Below are 23,769 nucleotides of genomic sequence, written 5' to 3'. Positions count from 1 at the left end.
GGTTTACAAGGAGATGATGGATTTAACATGAATGTAAGGAAGGACAAGCCAATGACTGGATACAAATGCAGACAGAGCAGAGTTAAATTGTATCACAGAGGCAAAATTCAAAAGGGTGAAGAATGCAGGACTGAAGGTGCTCTATTTAAATGCACGTAGTATTTGGAATAAGGTGGACGAAACTGAAGCGCAATTTGAAATTGGTCTGCATGACGTTGTGGGCATCACTGGGACGTGGCTGAAAGGAGACCGTAACTGGGAGCTCAACATCAAAGGATATACTTTGTATCTAAAGGACAGGCAGGAAGGCATAGGTGCTGGTGTGGCTCTGTTAACAAGAGATGGAATTACACCTTTAGAAAGAGCTGACATAGGGTCAGAGAATGTTCAATCTTTGTGGGTGAAGTTATGGGAATCTTATACTGTATAGGCCTCCAAATAGTGGCCAAGATGTGGGGTTGAGATTACAAAGAGAGCTGGAAAAGGGTAGTGTCGCATTTATAATGGAGGATTTAAATTTGCAAGGGGATTGGAAAAATCAGGTTGGTGTCAGATCACAAGAGAGGGAATTTGTTGAATCCCTACGAGATGGCTTTTTAGAGCAGCTTGTGCTTGAGCCGACTTGGGGAAAGGCTCTCTTAGATTAGGTGTTGAGTAATAACCCAGATCTTATTAGTCAGCTTAATGTAAAGGACCCTTTAGGAGAAAATGATCATGATATGATTGAATTCATGCTGCAATTTAAGAAGCAGCATGTCAGATGTATCAGTATCGCAGTAGAATAAAGGAAGTTACACAGGCATGAGAGAGGAGCTTGCCCAGGTGGATTGGAGGGGGATACTGGCAAGGTTTTCAACAGGGCAGAAATGGCTGAAGTTTCTGGGAATAGTTCACAAGGCACAGGGTAGATATGTCCCACAGAGGAAGTTCTCAAGTGGCAGGGGTGGGCAACCATGGCTGACAAGGGAAGTTAAAGACTGCATAAAAGCCAAGGAAAGGACATATAAAGTAGAAAAAGTGAGTGGGAAGCTTTTAAAATCCAACAAAAGGCAACTAAAAAGCTATAAGAAAGGAAAAGATGAAATACAAGAACAGACTAGCCAATAATATAAAGTATGATACCTAAAGCCCCCTCCCCCCCGCAAAGTTAAAGCTGTTATTGGACCACTGGAAAACAATGCTGGTGAGGTTGTAATGGGGGACAAAGAAATGGCAGATGAACTTAATGGGTACTTTGCATCTGTCTTCATGTGGAAGACACTAGCAGTGTGCCAGAGGTCTGTGAGTGTCAGGGAGCAGGAGTGAGTGCCATTGCTATTACAAAGGAAAAAGTGCTAGGCAAACTCAAAGTTCTTAAGGTGGATAAGTCACCTGGACCAGATGGACTACATCCCAGAGTCCTGAGAGAGGTTGCTGAAGAGATAATGGATGCATTGGTCATGATCTTTCAAGAATCACTTGATTCTGGCATGGTCCTGGAAGATTGCAAATGTCACTCAACTCTTTTAGAAAGGAGGAAGGCAAAAGAAAGGAAATTATAGGCCAGTTAGCCTAATCTCAGTGTTTGGGAAAGTGTTGGAGTCCATTATTAAGGAGGTGGTTTGGGGGTACTTGGAGACTAATGATAAAATAAATCAAAGTCAGCATGGTTTCTGTCAAGGGAAATCTTGCCTGACAAATCTGTTAGAGTACTTCAAGGAAGTAACAAGCAGGGTGGACAAAGGAGAGACAGTGGATGTCATTTACTTGGATTTTCAGAAGGCATGTGATAAAGTGCCACACATGAGGCTGCTTAACAAGATAAAATCCCATAGTGTTACCAGAAAGATACTGGCATGGATAGAAGAATGGCTGGCAGGTAGGAGGCAGCAAGTGGGAATAGAAGTGTTTGGCAGCTTTGGGCCTGTACTCACTGGAATTTAGAAGAATGTGGTGGGGGAGATCTCATTGAGACCTACCGAATGTTGAAAGGCAACCCTTCAGAACAGAGGGAAGGAGGAATTTTTTTTGAGCCAGAGAGTAGTGAATCTGTAGAGTGCTCTACCACAGACTGCGATGGAGGCCAAGTCCATGCGTATATTTAAGGTGGAAGTTGATAGTTTCCTGATCGGTCAGGGCATCAAAGGATAAGTATCCGAAAACCACATCCTTAATCAACTCCAACATTTTCCCCAACCACTAAGGTCGACTACTGGCCTATAATCTCCTTTCTTCTGCCTCTCTCCCTTCTTGAAGAGTCAAGTGACATTTGCAATTTTTCAGTTCTCCAGAAACATGAAGGTTAAAGAAGAGACTAACACAATAGAAAGGAAGGACATAAGCCGGGAAGATGTGGAATCGATATGGGTAGGGCTGCGTAACACTAAGGGGCAGAAGACGCTGGTGGGAGTTGTGTACAGGCCACCTAACAGTAGTAGTGAGGTCGGAGATGGTATTAAACAGGAAATTAGAAATGTGTGCAATAAAGGAACAGCAGTTATAATGGGTGACTTCAATCTACATGTAGATTGGGTGAACCAAATTGGTAAAGGTGCTGAGGAAGAGGATTTCTTGGAATGTATGCGAGATGGTTTTTTGAACCAACATGTCGAGGAACCAACTAGAGAGCAGGCTATTCTGGACTGGGTTTTGAGCAATGAGGAAGGGTTAATTAGCAATCTTGTCGTGAGAGGCCCTTTGGGTAAGAGTGACCATAATATGGTGGAATTCTTCATTAAGATGGAGAGTGACATAGTTAATTCAGAAACAAAGGTTCTGAACTTAAAGAGGGGTAACTTTGAAGGTATGAGACGTGAATTAGCTAAGATAGACTGGCAAATGACACTTAAAGGATTGACGGTGGATATGCAATGGCAAGCATTTAAAGGTCGCATGGATGAACTACAACAATTGTTCATCCCAGTTTGGCAAAAGAATAAATCAAGGAAGGTAGTGCACCCGTGGCTGACAAGAGAAATTAGGGATAGTATCAATTCCAAAGAAGCAGCATACAAATTAGCCAGAGAAAGTGGCTCACCTGAGGACTGAGAGAAATTCAGAGTTCAGCAGAGGAGGACAAAGGGCTTAATTAGGAAAGGGAGAAAAGATTATGAGAGAATACTGGCAGGGAACATAAAAACTGACTGTAAAAGCTTTTATAGGTATGTAAAAAGGAAAAGACTGGTAAAGACAAATGTAGGTCCCCTACAGACAGAAACAGGTGAATTGATATGGGGAGCAAGGACATGGCAGACCAATTGAATAATTACTTTGGTTCTGTCTTCACTAAGGAGGACATAAATAATCTTCCAGAAATAGTAGGGGACAGAGGTCCAGTGAGATGGAGGAACTGAGCGAAATACTTGTTAGTAGGGAAGTGGTGTTAGGTAAATTGAAGGAATTGAAGGCAGATAAATCCCCAGGGCCAGATGGTCTGCATCCCAGAGTGCTTAAGGAAGTAGCCCAAGAAATAGTGGATGCATTAGTGATAATTTTTCAAAACTCGTTAGATTCTCGACTAGTTCCTGAGGATTGGAGGGTGGCTAATGTAATCCCACTTTTTAAAAAAGGAGGGAGACAGAAACCGGGGAATTATAGACCGGTTAGCCTAACGTCGGTGGTGGGGAAACTGCTGGAGTCAGTTATCAAAGATGTGATAACAGCACATTTGGAAAGTGGTGAAATCATCGGACAAAGTCAGCATGGATTTGTGAAGGGAAGATCATGTCTGACGAATCTCATAGAATTTTTTGAGGATGTAACTAGTAGAGTGGATAGGGGAGAACCAGTGGATGTGGTATATTTGGATTTTCAAAAGGCTTTTGACAAGGTCCCACACAGGAGATTAGTGTGCAAACTTAAAGCACATGGTACTGGGGGTAAGGTATTGATGTGGATGGAGAATTGGTTAGCAGACAGGAAGCAAAGAGTGGGAATAAACAGGACCTTTTCAGAATGGCAGGCAGTGACTAGTGGGGTACCACAAGGCTCAGTGCTGGGACCCCAGTTGTTTACAATACATATTAATGACTTGGATGAGGGAATTAAATGCAGCATCTCCAAGTTTGCGGATGACACGAAGCTGGGTGGCAGTGTTAGCTGTGAGGAGGATGCTAGGAGGATGCAGAGTGACTTGGATAGGTTGGGTGAGTAGACAAATTCATGGCAGATGCAATTTAATGTGGATAAATGTGAAGTTATCCACTTTGGTGGCAAAAATAGGAAAACAGATTATTATCTGAATGGTGGCCGATTAGGAAAAGGGGAGGTGCAACGAGACCTGGGTGTCATTATACACCAGTCATTGAAAGTGGGCATGCAGGTACAGCAGGCGGTGAAAAAGGCGAATGGTATGCTGGCATTTATAGCGAGAGGATTTGAGTACAGGAGCAGGGAGGTACTACTGCAGTTGTACAAGGCCTTGGTGAGACCACACCTGGAGTATTGTGTGCAGTTTTGGTCCCCTAATCTGAGGAAAGACATCCTTGCCATAGAGGGAGTACAAAGAAGGTTCACCAGATTGATTCCTGGGATGGCAGGACTTTCATATGAAGAAAGATGAATTGGGCTTGTACTCGTTGGAATTTAGAAGATTGAGGGGGGATCTGATTGAAACGTATAAAATCCTAAAGGGATTGGACAGGCTAGATGCAGGGAGATTGTTCCCGATGTTGGGGAAGTCCAGAACAAGGGGTCACAGTTTGAGGATAAAGGGGAAGCCTTTTAGGACCGAGATTAGGAAAAACTTCTTCACTCAGAGAGTGGTGAATCTGTGGAATTCTCTGACACAGGAAGCAGTTGAGGCCAGTTCATTGGCTATATTTAAGAGGGAGTTAGATATGGCCCTTGTGGCTACGGGGATCAGGGGGTATGGAGGGAAGGCTGGGGCGGGGTTCTGAGTTGGATGATCAGCCATGATCATAATAAATGGCGGTGCAGGCTCGAAGGGCCGAATGGCCTACTCCTGCACCTATTTTCTATGTTTCTATGTTTCTAGAACAATGCCAGAATCTTTTGATTCTTGAAAGAGAATGACTAATGCCTGCACAATTTCTTCAGCTACCTCTATCAAAAACTTGTGGTATTGTCCATCTAGTCCGGGTAACTCATCTACCTTCAGACCTTTCAATTTGCCAAGCACCTTCTCCCTAGTAACAGCAACTGCACTTTTGCCTCCTGACATTCTCGAACTTCTGGCATTCTGCTCATGTCTTCACAGTGAAGACTGATACAAAATACTTATTCAGTTTGTCCGCCATTTCCTTGTCATTTTCCAGTAGTCCAATATCTACTCGCTTCTTATTCTTTACATATTGGAAAAACTTTTGGTATCATCTTGTTCACTAGCTTACCTTCATATCTCATCTTTTCTCTCCTTATGTCCCAAGTTGCCTTTTGTTAGTTTTTAAAAGTTTCCCAGTCCTCCCTCTTTCCACTAATTTTTGCTCTATTATATGCCCTTTTTAGCTTTTATGTTGGCTTTGACTTTCCTTGTCAGCCACTGTTTCGTTATCCTGCCTTGGGATGCATCTATCCTGCACCTTACAAATAGCTCCCAGAAACTCCAGCCATTGCTGTTCTGCTGTCATCCTTGCTAGTGTTCCCTTTCAATTAACTTTGACCAGCTCCTCTCTCATGCCTCTGTAATTCTCTTTACTCCACTGTAACACTGATACGTCTGACTTGCTTCTCCCCTCTCAAATTGTAAGGCGAGTTCTATCATATTATGATCACTGACTCTCAAGGGTTCCTTTACCTTAAGCGCCCGAATAAAATGAAGTTCATTACACAACACTTAACCCAGAATAGCTGATCCCCTAGTGGCTTCAACCACAAGCTGCTCAAAAAAAACCATCTGCACTACCCTCATCTATATGCCTGGTCACCTCCTCAAAGAACTCTATCAGGCTTGTCAGACACGATCTGCCCTTCACAAAGCCATGCTGACTGTCTCTGATCAGACCATGATTCTCTGAATGCCCATAGATCCTATCTCTAAGAACCTTTTCCAACAGCTTTCCCGCCACAGACGCAAGGCTCACTGGTCTATAATTACCTGGACTACCCCTACTACCTTTTTTGAACAAGGGGACAACATTCGCCTCCCTCCAATCCTCCGGTACCATTCCCATAGACAACGAGGACATAAAGATCCTAGCCAGAGGCTCAGCAATCTCTTCCCTCGCCTCATGGAGCAGCCTGGGGAATATTCCATCAGGCCCCGGGGTCTTATCCATCCTAATGTATTTTAACAACTCCAACAAACAACTCCAACACCTCCTCTCCTTTAATATCAACATGCTCCAGGACATCAACCTCACTCATATTGTCCTCACTGTCATCAAGTTCCTTCTCATTGGTGAATATTGAAGAGAAGTATTCATTGAGGACCTCACTCACTTCCACAGCCTCCAGGCACATCTTCCCACCTTTATCTCTAATCAGTCCTACCTTCACTCCTGTCATCCTTTTGTTCTTCACATAATTGAAGAATGCCTTGGGGTTTTCCTTTACCCTACTGGCCAAGGCCTTCTCATGCCCCCTTCTTGCTCTCCTCAGCCTCTTCTTAAGCTCCTTTCTTGCTACCCTATATTCCTCAGTCAACCCATCTGATCCTTGCTTCCTAAACCTCATGCATGCTGCCTTCTTCCACCTGATCCAGCACCAATATGTAGCTTTCTACCCGCATATTGAAATCCTCCATGACCAAAAAATTGCCCTTTTGATATAATGTTTCTATTTTCCATTGTAATTTACAGCCCACATCCTGGCTACTGTTCAGAGGCCTGTGCACAACTCCATTCAGAGTCTTTTTACTCTTACAAACCTGTATGGATTGTGGGAGAAAACTCGAGAATCCAAAGGAAAGCCACAGAACCAGAAGAATGTACCAACTCCCTACACTCTACAGACAGCAGGAAACAAACCCCGATCCTACAGGCAGTGCGGTACCAACTCCCTACAGTCCACAGACAGACAGCAGGAAACAAACCCCGATCCTACAGGCAGTGTGGTAAACTGTTACAGTGGCTGCCGCCATGATGCCCACATACTGACAAGCCACCTTACCCACGCCAAGGTCACCAGCATCCCTCATCCTTCAGCAGCAGAAAACGTAACGTCACCACCCATCAATGGAACCAGCCCACTGGCTAGAACTCCCTCAGTTGGGAGTTTCTCCCTCCTCAATACAACAAGAGTATAGGACAATCGCTGCAAGACCACAGATTTCCACGGCCAAGTGATTCCTCTACAGCAACATACTTTTATACTTTATAGTCGCCAAACAATTGGTACTAGAACGTACAATCATCACAGCAATATTTGATTCTGCGCTTCACACTCCCTGGATTACAAATATTAAAAATATTAATAAGGTTAAAATTAGCAAATATTAAAAATTTAAATTATAAATCATAAATCAAAAATAGAAAAATGGGAAGTAAGGTAGTGCAAAAAACCGAGAGGCAGGTCCCGATATTTGGAGGGTATGGCCCAGATCCGGGTCGGGATCCGTTCAGCAGTCTTATCACAGTTGGAAAGAAGCTGTTCCAAAAATCTGGCCATACGAGTCTTCAAGCTCCTGAACCTTCTCCCGGAGGGTGACTGTAGAGGAGAGCTTGTCCCCTATTTTTACAGCCTGGGTCCTGTCTGTGAGGAAGTTGAAGATCCAGCTGCAGATCTGAGTGCTAAGGCCCAGGTTCCGGAGCTTAGGAACATGAAGTAAAATTACATTTGCCAGGTACTGCAATTTTCTGCCTCGGGTTACTTGCAACAAACTTTTTACCTTGCAAGCCACCATGATCTAGTTTATCCAGTTCTTCTCCCAGTCTGGAAAATGAACACTTGCTGGGGGGAAAGAAAAACACAAAACCATCAAGATTAGCTTTATTATAGAGAGATTAGCTTTGTCGAGTTCAAGTTTATTGTTATCTGACTGTACATATATACAACCGAACAAGAAAACAACCCTCTGGACCATGGTGCACCCACAAAATACATCACACACAGCACATAAAGCAAAATATTACCAGAGGCAAGTTAATAAAATGCAATGCAAAATGCATTTGGCGTGCACAGCACAGGTGAATGGTAAACAGAAAACAGCTACCTGTACTAGTGATGAGACTTCAGTGGTGGCAGGTACTTCGAAACCAACATAATCTGAGGATGTGTTGGGGGCAGCCCACAAGTGTCACCACACTTCCAGCACCAACACAGAAATCCCACAACTTACTAGCCCATGTGTTTGGAACGTGGGAGTAAACCAGGGCACCTCAAATCCACGCAGTCACATACAGACAACGGTGAGCTGGCCGCTAAACTGTAGCACAGTGGTTGGTGTAGCACTTGTACAGTGCCAGCGAACCAGGTTCGATTCCTACCAGCGTCTATAAGGGCTCTGCATGTTCTTCCTGTGACCACGTGCGTTTCCTCCAGATGCTCTGGTTTCCTCCCACATTCCGAAGACGTACAGGTTAGTAGGTTCATTAGTTACATGGGTGTAACTAGGCAGCATGGACTCACTGGGCCTGTAAAGCATTACGCTAATCACAATGCTACCATATTTAGGAACTTTCAGAAACATGCATCCTGCCACCTACAGCAGGAATAGTTAGCTACAAAGACTAGCAACACACACGCAAAATGCTGGAGGAACTCAGCAGGCCAGGCCAAACCTATGGAAAAACGTACAGTCGACATTTCGGGAGCACTAAACACAGCAAATGATCCCAACAGACTCACTTGGAAGGACTGTTTGGGGCCCTGAATGGTAGTGAGGGAGGTGGTGTAGGGGCAGGTGAAGCACTTGCTTCTCACAGTGTGGCCTCTTGTACATCGGTGAGACCCAACATAGATTGGGCTCGCCAAACACCTATGCTCCAAGTGTGAAGTGGTTCATTTTGGTAGGTCAAATATGATGGCAGAATATAGTATTAAAGGTAAGACTCTTGGCAGTGTGGAGGATCAGAGGGATCTTGGGGTCTGAGCCCATAGGACGCTCAAAGCAGCTGCGCAGGTTAACTCTGTGGTTAAGAAGGCATACGGTGTATTGGCCTTCACCAATCATGGTTTTGAATTTAGGAGCTGAGAGGTAATGTTGCAGCTATATAGGACCCTGGTCAGACCCCACTCGGAGTACTGTGCTCAGTTCTGGTCACCTCACTACAGGAAGGATGTGGAACCCATAGAAAGCGTGCAAAGGAGATTTACAAGGATGTTGCCTGGATTGGGGAGCATGCCTTATGAAGACAGGTTGAGTGAACTCGGCCTTTTCTCCTTGGAGTGACAGAAGGTGAGAGGTGACCTGATAGAGGTGTATAAGATGATGAGAGGCACCGACCGTTCGGAGTCAGAGGCTTTTTCCCAGGGCTGAAATGGCTGCCACAAGAGGGCACAGGTTTAAGGTGCTTAGGAGTAGGTACAGAGGAGATGTCAGAGGTAAGTTTTTTTACTCAGAGAGTGGTGAGTGCATGGAATGGGCTGCCAGCAACGGTGGTGGAGGTGGATATGATAGGGTCTTTTAAGAGACTTTTGGATAGGTACATGGAGCTTAGAAAAATAGAGGGCTATGATTAACCCTAGTAATTTCTAAGGTAGGGACATGTTCGGCACAAAGGGCCTGTATTGTGCTGTAGGTTTTCTATCTTTCTATGGTTCTATGTTTCCATCCGCCAGAACAAGCAGGATCTCCCAGTGGCCACCCATTTTAATTCCACTACCCATTCTGATATTTCTATCCATGACCTCCTCCACTGTCAGAATAAGGCCACACTTGGGTAGGAGGGGTAACACCTTGTACTCTGTTTGGGTAGCCTCCAACCTGATAACGATTTCTCAAACTTCCAGTAATGCCTCCACCTGCCCACCTTCATCATTTCCCACCCCTTTGTCCTTCTCTCATGTTATCTCCTTGTCTGCCCATCGCCTCCCTCTAATGCTCATTTCTCCCCTCCCCTTCTTTCTTCCATGGCCTTGTCTCTTTCACTGATCAACTTCCTAGCACTTTGCTTCATTCCTCCCCTTCCAAGTTTCACCTGTCACCTGGTGTTTCTCTCTCCCCTCCCCCACTTTTCAAATCCACTCCTCAGCTTTTTTTCTCCAGTCCTGCCGAAGGGTTTCGGCCCGAAATGTCAATTGTACTTTTCCCCCCATTGATGCTGCCTGGCCTGCTGAGTTCCTCCAGCATTTTGTCTGTGTTGCTCAGATTTCCAGCATCTGCAGACTTCCTCTTGTTTGTAACAAGAAACACTGTCCTTCAGTCTATATACACATGTACTGGACAGAAAACAAGAGCACTAGTCCTTGCCTGCTCTCCCAGATCCAGTGGTCAGAACATTGAGCACCTCACCTCAGATCAGATTTCATGATATGGCAGTGATAATAATCCCTGATCGATTAAGGTCACATTGACAAGTCGCAGTACAGAAGTCAATGGTCAGTGCCATAGGGATCTCATTCAGCCTTGCATCTGTGTTATTCAGACTAGATTACAAAAAGGTATAAATGTGCAATCCATACTGCTCAGGAGTGGAGGTGAGAAACCCTGGCCCCTCAGATGACATAACTGGAGTAGATGGGCGATCTGGTAAAAACGTCCTCTTCTGGGCACCAAAGCAATTAACTAGCAGCCAGTTACCTAGACAAAATAGTTTGACAAAGTTCACCTGTTAAACAAGTCAAAAAATCTTATTTAGAGAAACATCACCCTTCCAGCCCACCAATTTAACCCGTCTAATCGCAGGACAATTTACAATTAACCTACTAACCAGTACATCTTTGGACTGTGGGAGGAAACCAGAGCACCCGGAGGAAACTCATGTGCACTCAGGAAGGACGTAGAAACTTTCTTAAAGGACACCGGAACTGAACTCTAACGCCCTGAGCTGTAATAGCATCATACTAACTGCTATACTGCTGTGGCACCCTTGATTTGACAGTCAGAAACATTTGGAAATGAATTTGGGAGAAAAGATTTTTTTTTTCAAAAGTTGAGCACAGTAAACAGGTCAGGATCAGTTAACAATTCAAACAAAAAAAAGCAAACAAGTCAATTTTCAGTCCTCACACCATCTGTCAATAGGCCGTTAACCTTCACTTACCAACCACCGTCAAGGTCAGGAACAGACTGAGACACTTGAAGTCGAAGGAGATGCAGCAGTTGAACTCGGACAAGGCATTCAGCAGAACCAAGACCAATAAGACTGCTCTGGAGAAGCCTGGAGTTTGCAGAAATGCCATGATGAGGGCAGAGATCAGGAAGTAACTGACGTGTACAATGGAGGTGTAGATCACATGCTGGTTTCCCCCTGTGAACATCAAGTTATGAGTTACCCCAGTACAGATAATTCCATAGACCATAAGATATAGGAGCAGAATTAGGCCATTTGGCCCATTGAGTCTGCTCCACCACTTTGTCATGGTTAATCCATTTTCCTCTCAACCCTGATCTCCTGCCTTCTCCCTGTATGCTTTCATGCCCTGACTGATCAATAATTTCTCAACTTCCGCCTTAAATATACCCCATGACTTTGCCAACACAACCACCTTTGGCAACAGATTCCAGAGATTCACTACCCTCTGACTAAAGAAATTCCTTATCTTTGTTTTACATAGACACCCCTCTATTCTGAGGCTGAGCCCTCTGGTCATAGACTCCTCCACCATAGGAAACATTTTCTCCGCATCCACTCTCAAGGTCTTTCAGCATTTAATAAGATTTCCCCCCTGCTCCCCCACCCCAGCACCATTCTTCTGAATTTCAGCAACTACAGGCCCAGAGCCATCAAACGCTCTTCAGATCAAACCTTGTCATTCCTGGAATCATTGTCTTTTTTTTTTTTTTTTTAAAAAAAAGGTAAAGGACCAAAAACTGCTCACAGTACTCCAAGTGAGGTCTCACCAGTGCTTTGTAAAGCTCCAACATTACATCCTTGCTTCTATATTCTAATCAATTCACAACAACTACCAATCCAGCAGACAATACAAATTGGGTAATTTGAAGACCATATTAAATTCCATGAACAGCTCGACTCTTTTGGTCTCCAATCCATTACAGTTCTTGTGTTCCCTCAACTCCTTCCTCCCTTCCCAGTGGTTTAAAGCACATTTTTCTTTTTAATATAGATTTTGCATGTTGTGTTAAGCTTCTGCTGTCTGCAAGGAGTTTATACGCCCTCCCTGTGGCCACACGGATTTCCTCAGGGTGCTCTGGTTTCCTCCCACAGTCCAAAGACATGCCAGTTGGTAGGTTAATTGGTCATTATAAACTGACCTGTGTTTAGGCAAGGGTTAAATTGGGGAATTGCTGGGCGGTGCAGCTGGAAGGGCCTGTTCCATGCGGTAGCTTGAGTAAATAAAATAAATCTTAGTTTCACCTATTCTCACTCAGCTCCCTCTACTTTACCTTGCCAAAAAAAAAGGTCATGTTTACCAAAAACAAGAGATTTCTCAGATGCTGGAAATCATTAGCAACATGCACGAAATGCTGGAGGAACTCAGCAAGTCAGGAGCTTCTATGGAGGCAGTATCAGGACATGAAGAGTTTCAGCTCCAAATATCAACTGTTTATTCCCCTCCATAGATATTGCCTGATTTGCTGAGTCATATTTAACAAGCCTTCATTACCATCTCTATGACATCGTCAAGCTACACTTCCTTCCATCCCTATCCCCAGACAGTTTCTTTGTTCTTTGCAACCCATTTTCTCACTTTCTCCCCCCTCCCACCTCCCCCCCCCCCAACCACAGGGACCACTACACACTTTAGTTATTATGCTTGTCTTTCAAATTTCCAACAGTTTTGTTTTAACTCTGTAATGTTAAAATTTAACTGCATCCAAGGAGAGAGATAGCACCCTAGTACAAATGCACTTGGCTGCATACCTGTCCAGTTGAAGAAGCTTTGAATGCTGTTCAGTCTCTGGTTCACTCCTTTCTCCAGGTGGGTGAGCATGTGCATCACCACAGTAACTGTCTGGTTCATCTTCTGCAGCTTATCCATCAACTGGTCATAGTAGACGGCCGTCTGGGACTGCTGGGCAGCAAACTGGACCAGGTTCGACTCTAGGCAAATGTGTTCAACGTCAATAATTGTTCAAAACTCAAGAGTCAAGAGCATAGAACCAAAATGTCTGAGTCATGGAATCCCTGAATTTCTTTTATTACAAGACCATAAGACAGGAACAGAAATAGGCCACTAAGCTATTGGATTTGTTTGCAATTATGGTGTGCAAAAATGCTTTAGAACATGGCACATTACAGGCACTTCAACACACAATGTTGTGCCGATGTTTTAACCTACTCCGAGATCAATCCAACTCTTCCCAGCCCTCCATTTTTCTATCATCCATGTGGCTAAGAATCGTTTCAATGTCCCTAATGTATCTGTCTCTACCACCACATTCCACACCCCTGGCACTGTGCTTAAGAAAAAAATTTCCTCTGACATCCCCCCCCCATACTTTCCTCCGATCACCCTAAAAATATGTCCTCTTGTATTAGCCGTTGCTGCCCTGGGGAAAAGTCGCTGGCTGTTTGCCACCTATGCCTCTTACCCTGCACACCCCTTTTTTTCCCAGCAACTGATTACCAAGTAGTTACCTTTATAAATTGGTGCAACATTTAATAAATAGAACACATGGATCCTGCATGAGGCAAAGCTTTACCAGGCCCACATGAAACAAAGGGTACCAAAGTATGAAAACACCCAAGGACGCAGAAGAGATTTACTGAATGGTTTCAGGGATAAAGGGGTTGAGTTCAGTGAACAAACTGAAGAATCCATGGGTCCATCTCTTATGGAGAAAGACAACCAAGAAGACCTGAGTTGTAGAGATGAGTTAACACGATTTTTACTTTTGAATGATAACCAGATTGTACAGATTTAAAGAGGCCGTCAAGATTTTTTTTTAAAGCAATACTGATTAGGATTTGGAGCATCACAAAATGCTGAAGGAACTCAGCAAGTCGGGCAGCAGCTAAGGAGAGGAATAAACAGTTGATGTACTGGGCTGTGACTCTTCAAAACCTATCCTGCTCAATAAATCAGTTTATTCCACTCCATCGATGCTGCTGGAACTACTGAGATCCCCCAGCATTTTGTGTATGCTGCTCTGGATTTCCAGCATCCGCAGAATCTCATGTTTATGATCAGGATTTGGAATACATTGTCCTGGTGGTAACAATAAAAAGCCTGGGGAGGTGGGGGTTGTGAGAGGTTCTCCTTTGGTCTCACATTTCTGTGGGGATATCTGTTGCTATTATCGGCAGTTTTTTGTCTTGTGTTTTGTTGCATCTTGGAGGATTCATCAAGCTGTACTGGTCTCTTTCGTTCCCCTTGCCCCAGGAGCACTGTTAAACTCCTTTCAAGTACAGGAAAACTGAAAGTGCACTATCCAGGCAGTGAGTTTCCAGCAGCCCGGGTTGAATTCCTTCAGCTGTCTGTTGGGAGTTTGTACATTCTTCCTGTGACTGCGTGGCTTTCTTCTGGGTTCCACCCACATTCCAAAGACATATGGGTTAGTAAGTTAATCGGTTGCAAGGGTGTAATTGAACGGTGTGTGCTTGCCCGTTACCATGCTTAGCTCTAAACAAGACAGATAAATTATTCAGAAATGCTGATGGTTTGGCATTTGACTTAACAGGTTTGCTTTTTTGTATTCCTGCAAACTCACCAGGTGCCATTTTCCACATCCTGTGAAAAAAAAACCTGATTTCCCATCTATAGAGCGGAATAAATAGTTGATGTTTCAGGTTGAGAACCTTCCTCAACTGAACTGAATTGCTGACTGTTGATTCCTCTCCAGAGATGCTGACTGACTTGTTAAGTTTTTCTGGCATTTTGTTTACTGCTCAAGATTTCCAGCGTCTGCAGAATCTCTTGTGCCTCCCACTAATAAAGCTCTGCTGCAGAAACAATAAACATACTGGTGTCTGAGGGACACACTTACGTGGAGCTCTGCTGCATGACAGCAGCATCATCAGGCCATGTCTCTTCACTACCCCCATCAGGTAGGAGGCACAGAAGCCTTGGGTCCCATATCATCAGCTTTTTGAACCATTCTTACCCATCAACCATCAGGCTCGCGAACCAAAGTGGATAACTTCCCTCACCCAGACACAAATTGATTCCACAACCTCGACTCACTTTCAAAGACTCTTTATAACTCTCCTTCTCAGGATTTTTTTTGCACAACTTGCCTTCTTTTACATATTATTTGTTTGCCAGATTTTACGCACGTAAATTTTTTTGGTAAAATTCTATTGCATTTCTTTATTCTCCTGTAAATGCTTGCAAGAAAATAAATCTCAAGGTACTATATGCAAATATATACAGCACGTACTTCGATAATAAATTTTTCTTTGACATTCACTATTTCCTTACAATATAGGAGGCCATTCTACCCATTGAGTCTATGCCAGCTTTGCTACCTGGTCTATCAATAGCATTCTTCCACATTTCCTTGTGACATTTTCTCTCACTTGTCCATCAACTTTATCCCAACGGGATATTTTACAGTAGTAGCCCTCCCAAGGCACACGAGAGGAAATGTGAGCATCTGGGGAACCACACAAGTTCTCAGGGAGAACGCATGAACTCCACCGATGATCAGAATTGATCTCAGGTGACTGAAACCAGGAGACTTTGTGAACAGAGAGGCAGAAGACCCATCACAGTGAAGACAGTTCTGAGAATGCAGGAAACTTACCCAGTTTGGTGTAGATCTGATGAGCACGTGCTCCGACCTCCAGGAGGTCAGTTAGAATTGCTTGGTGACTTCCTTGGAGCTGCAAGTCCTGGTGAGTCAACTGTTTACTGACATTTTCTAAGGAAAAAATAAAAATAAGATACATATAGATTCTGCACAATAAATGCCATTCATGATTCTCCTGCACTACAGTACACCAAAACAGAAGCAAAAGTGAATCACTGCTTAATCTCTCTCTGCAGTTGCTGCCTGACCTGTTGAGTATTTTGCTTTATCTCATCTTTCTTCAAATTTCTCTAACAATGTTTTGTGACTTGTTTTCAGCATTGCTTTGCCATCCACACCTGGCCCCACAGAAGCTCGCAATCATCTTTCAGGCAGAGCTGACCTTGGTCAATCTCCACAGACTGCTTTCACCATCCCCTCTGAAACAGCAGCACCAATTGGGTTAGTCGGTCTCTCCTAGTCTTCGCCCCACCACAGGTATTTATGATCTCTTCCTTTCCCAAGGATGTCAAAGACTCTAGCAAATGTCTGCAGATGTACTGTGGAGAGCATTCTGACTGGCTGTCTCACCATCTGGTATGGGGGCTCCGATGCGTGGAGTTTGACAAAGCTGCAGTGGGTTGTAGACCTAGCCAGGTCCATCACAGGCACAACCCCCCCCTACAATTGAAAACACCTACAACAGGCAATGACTCAACAAGGCGGCATCCATCATTAAGAACCTGCACCACCCAGGGCATGGCCTCTTCTCAGTGGTATAGGAGACACTCAACATTTTTAGAGCAGTCTCTTCTCCTTCACCATCAGATTTCTGAATAGATAATAAACGCTACCTCACTTTCTGCATTTTTTGTACTACTTATTTTTAAATATATTGCTTATTGTAACTCAGCCTTTTTTTGTACATGTATTGCACAAAACAAGATTTCACGATACACATCAGTGTTAATAAACTGGATGCTGATTCTCACTTGTGACCTGGAACACACCTGATCTGAAGATTTCCTAATTTGGACACCAGGTCACTGATGCCAGCACTTGAACTTTTTAATATTTCCTGATAATTCCAATAGTTCAGATCTGGAATCATACTTGAAACTAAGAAAAGGAGTGGGATCATTATTGTACCTAAAACTAAGATCACTCCCATTACGGAAATTATTTATAGCTCACAGAATGAAGAAGCTTTATGGTGCAGAGCCACACAACCAGTAGAAAGAAATCTGCTATCAGAATAGTGTCACACGGTCAAGAAGGTAATGGATACAAGGCCAATTTTGAGATCAATAATCAAGGCAAACTGGCAGTTCAATAGCTTGACAACCACAGGACTCTAAACCAGGAGCATCTGATTAGTAGTGATGTGAAAGGTTAAGGCAGGAGAATGGGCTTAGGAGGGATAATAAATCAGCCATGATGGAATGGTGGAACAGACTCAATGGGTGGAATTGCCCAATTCTGCTCCTACATCTTAAGATCTTACTCTTCTCAACTTCAGCTGATACAGGCTCAGAACTATCAAACACTCCACATCCGTTACCCCTTCCACTCGTGGGATTATTCTTGTAAAGTTAGTTTAAATAAAATCAACTGGGGAGGTTGGGGGCATCTGTGGAAAGATACATCCTATAGTTTGGGATCTGAAACCCTCCATCGGAACTGGAAAAGCGTAAGTAAGTTGGGGTAGCAGAGAAAGTAGAGGGCTGATGAGTAGAATGGGGGTTTACCATGTCAGATCATTTGGTTATTTTCATAAGCCATAGGAGCAGAATTAGGCCACTTGGCCCATCAAGTCTGCTTTGCAAATGCCGGTGTCATTTTTTTTAAACCAGAGGTTTAGTTTATGGGTGAGAAAATTTTGGCAACATAGAATCAAAATATTGCAGGCACCATACAAGGAAAGTGGAATTGAGGTACAATATGAGCTCTAGGCTTGCAGATTAGCACAACAGGAGGGCCAGATAATCTACCCCTGCTTCCACTTCCCATTCTTATCCAAAGATTTCCTGAAGAAAACCAGAAAAAAGTGGGACAGTTCATTAGAAAACTTCTGTGGAGAACACCAACCCTTCAATAAATGACGAGTGTATTTATAGCTTGTGCATAAATACACAAAGGCAGGTGAGTGGCAGCATACAGGGTGAATGACAGGATTCCCCAGTGTGGGGGAACAGAATGATCTTGGGGTCCACATCCATTGATCCCTAGAGCTGCCATGCAAGTTGGCATGTTGATTAAGAAGTCATATGGTGTGTTGGCCTTCATTAGTCAGGAGACTGAGTTATAGAGCATAAAAGCCCAGGAAAGGGCATATAATATAGCAAAAGTGAGTGGGAAGTTGGATGATTGGGAAGCTTCTAAAATCCAGCAAAAGGCAACTAAAAAAGCTATAAGAAGGGAAAAGAGGAAATCAAGGGCAAATTGGCTAATAATATAAAGCAGACACTAAAAGATCTTTCAGTTAAAAAAATAAAAGGGAGGTGAGGGTTGATATTGGACCACTGGAAAATGATACTGGTGAAGTAGTAATGGGGGACAAAGAAATGGCAGATGAAAATGGGTATTTTGCATCAGTCTTCACTGTGGAAGACACTAGCAGTGTACCAGAGGTCTGTGAGTGTCAGGGAGCAGGAGTGAGTGCCATTGCTATTACAAAGGAAATAGTGCTAGGCGAACTCAAAGGTCTTAAGGTGGATAAGTCACCTGGACCAGATGGACTACATCCCAGAGTTCTGAGAGAGGTTGCTGAAGAGATAACAAATGCATTGGTCATGATCTTTCAGGAATCACTTGATTCTAGCATGGTCCCTGAGGACTGGAAATGTCACTCCACTCTTTAACAAGGGAGGAAGGCGAAAGAAAGGAAATTATAGGTCAGTTAAGGAAAGTGTTCCTTCCTCAGTCATTGGGAAAATGTTGTAGTCTGTTATTAAGGATGAGGTACTTGCAGACTAATGATAAGTCAAAGTCAGCATGGTTTCTTTCAAGGGAAATCTTGCCTGACAAATTTGTTAGCGTTCTTCAACGAAGTAACAAGCAGAGTGGACAAAGGAGAGGCAGTGAATGTCATTTACTTGAATTTTAATAAGGCATTTGATAAGGTGCCACACACGAGGCTGCTTAACAAGATAAAATCCTATGGCATTACAGGAAAGATACTGGCGTGGATAAAGGAATGGCTGACAGGCAGGAAGCAGCGAGTGGGGAATGTTCGATGTCAACTTTTTTTTTAAACCCCATAAGTGTCATTTTAGGCACCTGGACGAGGTGGGTGGATGATGTCATTAACAAAATGCGGAGAGGTTAGTGGAACATTCCGCAGTCAAGGGACAGCGGACTGCAAGCTACCAGCCGGATAGCGAGCTGGGTGGAGTTAGTTGAAGAGTTCGCCACAGCAACGGGCGCGTCTAATACTTCTTCATGTCCAGAAGATTGTGATAATTAACGGCACACGTGCATATTGGATACGTGACTGTCACTTTGTAGGATCCATACTTGGATTTCTGGGGTATCCTGTGGCGACCATTTTTTTTGTTAACTTGTACGTGGATTAGAGTGTGTTACTTGGCGACCACTTGTGTTAAGGAATATTCCGTGACTGTCCCCTTGTGAAATCCCTACAGGGATTTTGGAACTTAGGCGTCACTTTGTTACCCCTACATGGACTCTAGTATTTCAGTGACGACTACTCGACTTCTGGAATCTTCTGTGACTGTCACCTTGTGTCATCTTAAGGTGGATTGATGAGCTCTCCCTCACAGACACCTGTACCTGTTCTCGTGGATTTCTGGAATCTTCTGGATTGCTATTCTAGGACTCTGAGTAAGACTTGGGAAGAACTGTTCCTAGACCTCTGCAGTTTGAGAGCTAAAATGCACAGCACTACTAATTTTTGTTTGGGGGGAGTAATTTGTTTAATTGTCTGTATTTGGGTAGATACTGAAAATAATAGCTGTTTAACATTAAAAACTAAGTCTGTGGCACATAACAGGAAAAAAGCTGCCAGTAACTAGTGGTGTTCTTCAGGGGTCAGTATTGGGACCGCTACCTTTCACATTGTTTGTCATTGATTTAGATAATGGAATTGATGGCTTTGTGGCAAAGTTTGCAGATGTTACAAAGATAGGTGGAGGGTAGGTAGTGCCAAAGAAGCAATGATTGCAGCAGGACCCAGACAAATTGGAAAAATAGGGAAAGAATGTGGCAGATGGAATACAGTGTTGTGAAATGTATGATAATGCATTTTGGTTAAGGAACAATGGTGCAGACTATGGGGAGAAGGTTCAAACATCAGAGGTGCAGATGGACTCATGTAAGACTCCTTGAAGGTTAATTTACAGGTGGAGTCTGTGGTGAAGGCGACAAATGCAATATTGTCATTTAAGGGAATAGAGCAACGAGATAATGCTGAGCCTTTATCAGACTCTAGTCAGGCCACACTTGTAGTATTGTCATCACTTTTGGGCCCCATGTCTCTGAAAGAATGTGTTGTCATTGTAGAGTCCAGATGAGGTTCAAGAGGATGATTCCAGGAATGAAGGGGTTAACATATGAGGATCATTTGGCAGCTTTGGACCTGTACTCACTGGAATTTAGAAGAATGCAAGGGGATCTCATTGACACCTACCGAATGATAAGGTGGATGCGGAAAGGATGTTTCTATGGTGGGGGGTATCCAGAACAAGAGGGCACAGCCTCAAAATTGAGGGGCGATCTTTTAGAACAGTGTTAGGGAGGAATATTTTTTAGCCAGAGAGTAGTGAATCTGTGGAATGCTCTGCCACAGGCTGCAGTGGAGGCCAAGTCTGTAAGTATATGTAAAGCAGAAGTTGATAGCTTCTTGATTTGTGAGGACATGAAAGGATATGATGAGATGGCAGGGGTATGGGGTTGAGTGGGATTTTGGATCAGCCATGATGGAATGGCAGAGCAGATTTGATGGGCTGAATGGCCTAATTCTGCTCCCATGTCTTATGGTCTAAATGCTCCTCACACGTTAACCCTTTCATTCCTTACCCATGAAGTTAATATTAGGTGTTTGTCAAGACTGCAAAAAAAAAAAAACAACAACAACAACAAACAACTCTGATGACTTAATATAGACTTGAACCACTAACGGGGATCTGTTTGGGATAGAGACACCCTTACTTTTGGGATTGTGCTATTTTTAGGTTGGAACAGCATGTTGTCATCAGTGCACAGAGGCTGCTGCTCCCGTCTAGTGGGTTACAACAGTGTACAACACTCTTTTGACTTTGCAGTAGGCCTATGGGTGACATGACACCTGAACCCTGAGGTTGGAGGTTGAGATCTTTTAAAGATCTTTACCCTTTCTGGGCTGCTACCAAAGTGTTTAAGATTCCATCATTTTCCAGAGGCATCATTACAAGTTTTGATCTAATCCCTTCCCATCAACGTCCTTGGCCTATGGACTCTACACTTTACCTCACACACAACCCCATCTTCACATGATTTTCTGAATCCGATTGCTCTAGCCTGGTCTCCCTCAATCCTTTGACCCAAGTCGCCTGCAATGGTGGAAGATTGTACAAGAATGACCTTTTGTATCCTGTGCGCAAACCCTGGCTGTGATGAGGTCTGGAACCAAGTGGTCCTGTTGAAATCCAAACCAGGCTTGAAGGAGTAGGTTATCTAGTAGGTGCCACTCAGTAGCGCTGCTGGGATGGGTTCGGGAGAATGAGTGGGGATCTTAAAGAAACAAAATTATGAAACAGGGGTAGGAAAGTTGCTTCCATTGCTAGGCGAGACTAGAACTATGGCAGGAGTCCCCAACCTTTTTTGCACCGCGGACTGGTTTAATATTAACAATATTCTTGCGGACCGGCCGACCAGGAAGGTGGGGTGGTGTTCAAGTAGGGTTAAACTCACCTCAACATGTCTTTTACGGTTAGGGTTGCCAATTTTCTCACTCCCAAATAAGGGACAGAAGTAGCAGTCAAATCCCGGGACACTTTTCCTGAGGAAAGACTACCATGACCATGAAGCCTTGTTCAGGCACCTGTGCGGGCATGCGTGAGGTGCACGTGTGATGCACACATGCGCGTACGTGATTATTTTCCCCCCACAAATCGATTTTGCCTTCATCTTCCCGACTATACAGTACATACAATATTTCTACTTTATATAGGCTGTGTATTTATCATATCATTCCTGCTTTTACTATAGGTTAGTGTTATTTATTTTCGGTTTCATGTGTTATTTGGTATGATTTGTTAGGTTATTTTTGGGACTGGGAACACTCAAAAATTTTTCCCATATAAATTAATGGTAATTGCTTCTTCGCTTCACGCCATTTCAACACGAAAGGTTTGATGGAATCGCTCTACCCTAGCGGGGGAAATACGGGACAAACCAATTTAGCCCAATATATGGGATGTCCCAGCAAATACAGGACAGTTGGCAACCCTATGTTCAAGTTCAACAGTGCATGACAGGGAATGAGGAAAGGTGCAGCTGACTCATATCGTTTCCTCACGGCCTGGTAACACATGCTTTGCGGCCCAGTACCGGTCCGCGCCCCAGTGGTTGGGGACCGCTGAACTATGGGACAGCCTCAAGATTTGGGAGAATAGATTTAGGATGGAGGTGAGAAGGAACTGCTTTTACCCAGGGTGTAGAGAATCAGTGGAATTTTTCACCCGGCGAAGCAGTAGAGGCTACCTTATGAAATACATTCCTGACACAGTTAGACAGATTTTTGCATAGCAGGGGAGTTATGGGGGTGGAGGTAGGGTTTAAGTCCACAGCCAGACCAGCCATGATTTATTGAATGGCAGAACAGGCTCGATGAGCCAGATGGCAGACTCTTGCTCCTGTTCTTATAAGCCCTGTGGGCATGAATGTGGTGGGATTTAGCTCCTCACCTGGCCACTGGGAGACCAACACGGGCCAATGAAGTTGGGAGAGAAAACCAACTGGTTGTGATCAAATGGCAAGCAGATTCAATGGGCTGAATGTCGTAATTCTGTTTCCATGTCTTATGATTCAACTTACCCATGGTTAGTATGATGCCATCAATCAGCTTTGTGACTTGCTGGTGGCCGCTAGCAATCAGCTCCTTTTCTTTGGTCAGCCTCTCCAGATTTCCATTAATGGAGGACTCCAGGTCTTGCTGTCCGCCTTGTAGCTGCTCTTGCTGCAGCAGCAGCGTGCTTTGGCCATGAACAATCTTCTCTAATGAAGAGGCAGTCAGCTCTCGCAGCTCCTTTTGTCCATCCTGTAATAGATTTGAGGCACTTGGCATGCAAGACCAACGACACACTCCAGACATGGAAGGACAGTTTAAGATAGAGATGGAATCCAGTCATTTGGAGGATCTGGTACTTGGAGTCAGTCCCATGGAACAGAAGCAAGGCCAAAGAATAACATTCTAGCAATCCAAAGTGCGCTGCTCACCCAGAGTACAAATGTTCAACCAAATAAGCCATGCACCTTATCCTGACTTCTCCCCACCCTCCCCCATCCCCTTCCTGCCACGATGTCTGCTTTGGTGCAGCATCCTCACACAATATACAAAACCCAGAGCAAACTGTCCAGTCAGACTAAAGGTAATTGGCTACCATCACTGCCAGACATGGACGTGTCCAGGATAAAGCAGGCAGGAAAATCATTGTGGATGTCACCACCCTGCTCACTGCCTTTTCCAAAAGCACCCTTCTAGAAAACACTATAGGTCTATTTAAACAAAACCATCATGCTATCTTAAAAGCTTATCCCCCCCACCAAGCATTTAATCTGATCAACCATTCTAGTTAGCCCTCCCCTACCTCCTCTATTACCTCCATCACTGCACTGTAAACACTTTAAACGATTTCATTGTTTACATTGTTAATACGTGCTTGTATTTATAATGCACATTTTACTCCATATCTGCACTTTAACCTCTGTCTTTATTTTCATACAATTCTTTATTATTTTTGAATGTTGTTGGTTTTTCTTTCACGTCATTCCAACACGGAACAGCAAATTCAAATATGAGGGGTGATTGATAAGTTCATGGCCTAAGGTAGAAGGCATAAATTTTTAAAAACCTGGCACATTTATTTTTCAACATA

General features: G+C 43.8%; 1 protein-coding gene across 6 annotated transcripts in view; it reads right to left on the bottom strand.

The window, feature by feature from the left end:
- Window positions 1–23,769, bottom strand: part of bmb (brambleberry) — a 71,343-nt gene that overhangs the window by 28,809 nt on the left and 18,765 nt on the right. For 5 of the 6 annotated variants that reach the window (XM_072254228.1, XM_072254227.1, XM_072254231.1 and 2 more), the window contains 6 exons: window positions 22,709–22,931; window positions 15,689–15,805; window positions 12,864–13,043; window positions 11,082–11,288; window positions 10,501–10,618; window positions 7,766–7,827 (listed from right to left, as the gene is read on the bottom strand). In XM_072254228.1, the coding sequence (XP_072110329.1) occupies window positions 7,766–7,827; window positions 10,501–10,618; window positions 11,082–11,288; window positions 12,864–13,043; window positions 15,689–15,805; window positions 22,709–22,931 (907 nt within the window). The remainder of the gene's footprint in view (window positions 1–7,765; window positions 7,828–10,500; window positions 10,619–11,081; window positions 11,289–12,863; window positions 13,044–15,688; window positions 15,806–22,708; window positions 22,932–23,769) is intronic. The other variant, XM_072254233.1, reaches the window with a different exon arrangement.

Source organism: Mobula birostris, chromosome 3 (genome assembly GCF_030028105.1).
Source record: "Mobula birostris isolate sMobBir1 chromosome 3, sMobBir1.hap1, whole genome shotgun sequence".
In the NCBI taxonomy this organism is placed as follows: Eukaryota; Metazoa; Chordata; class Chondrichthyes; order Myliobatiformes; family Myliobatidae; genus Mobula; species Mobula birostris.
This window is presented reverse-complemented; position numbering and strand designations above follow the sequence as displayed.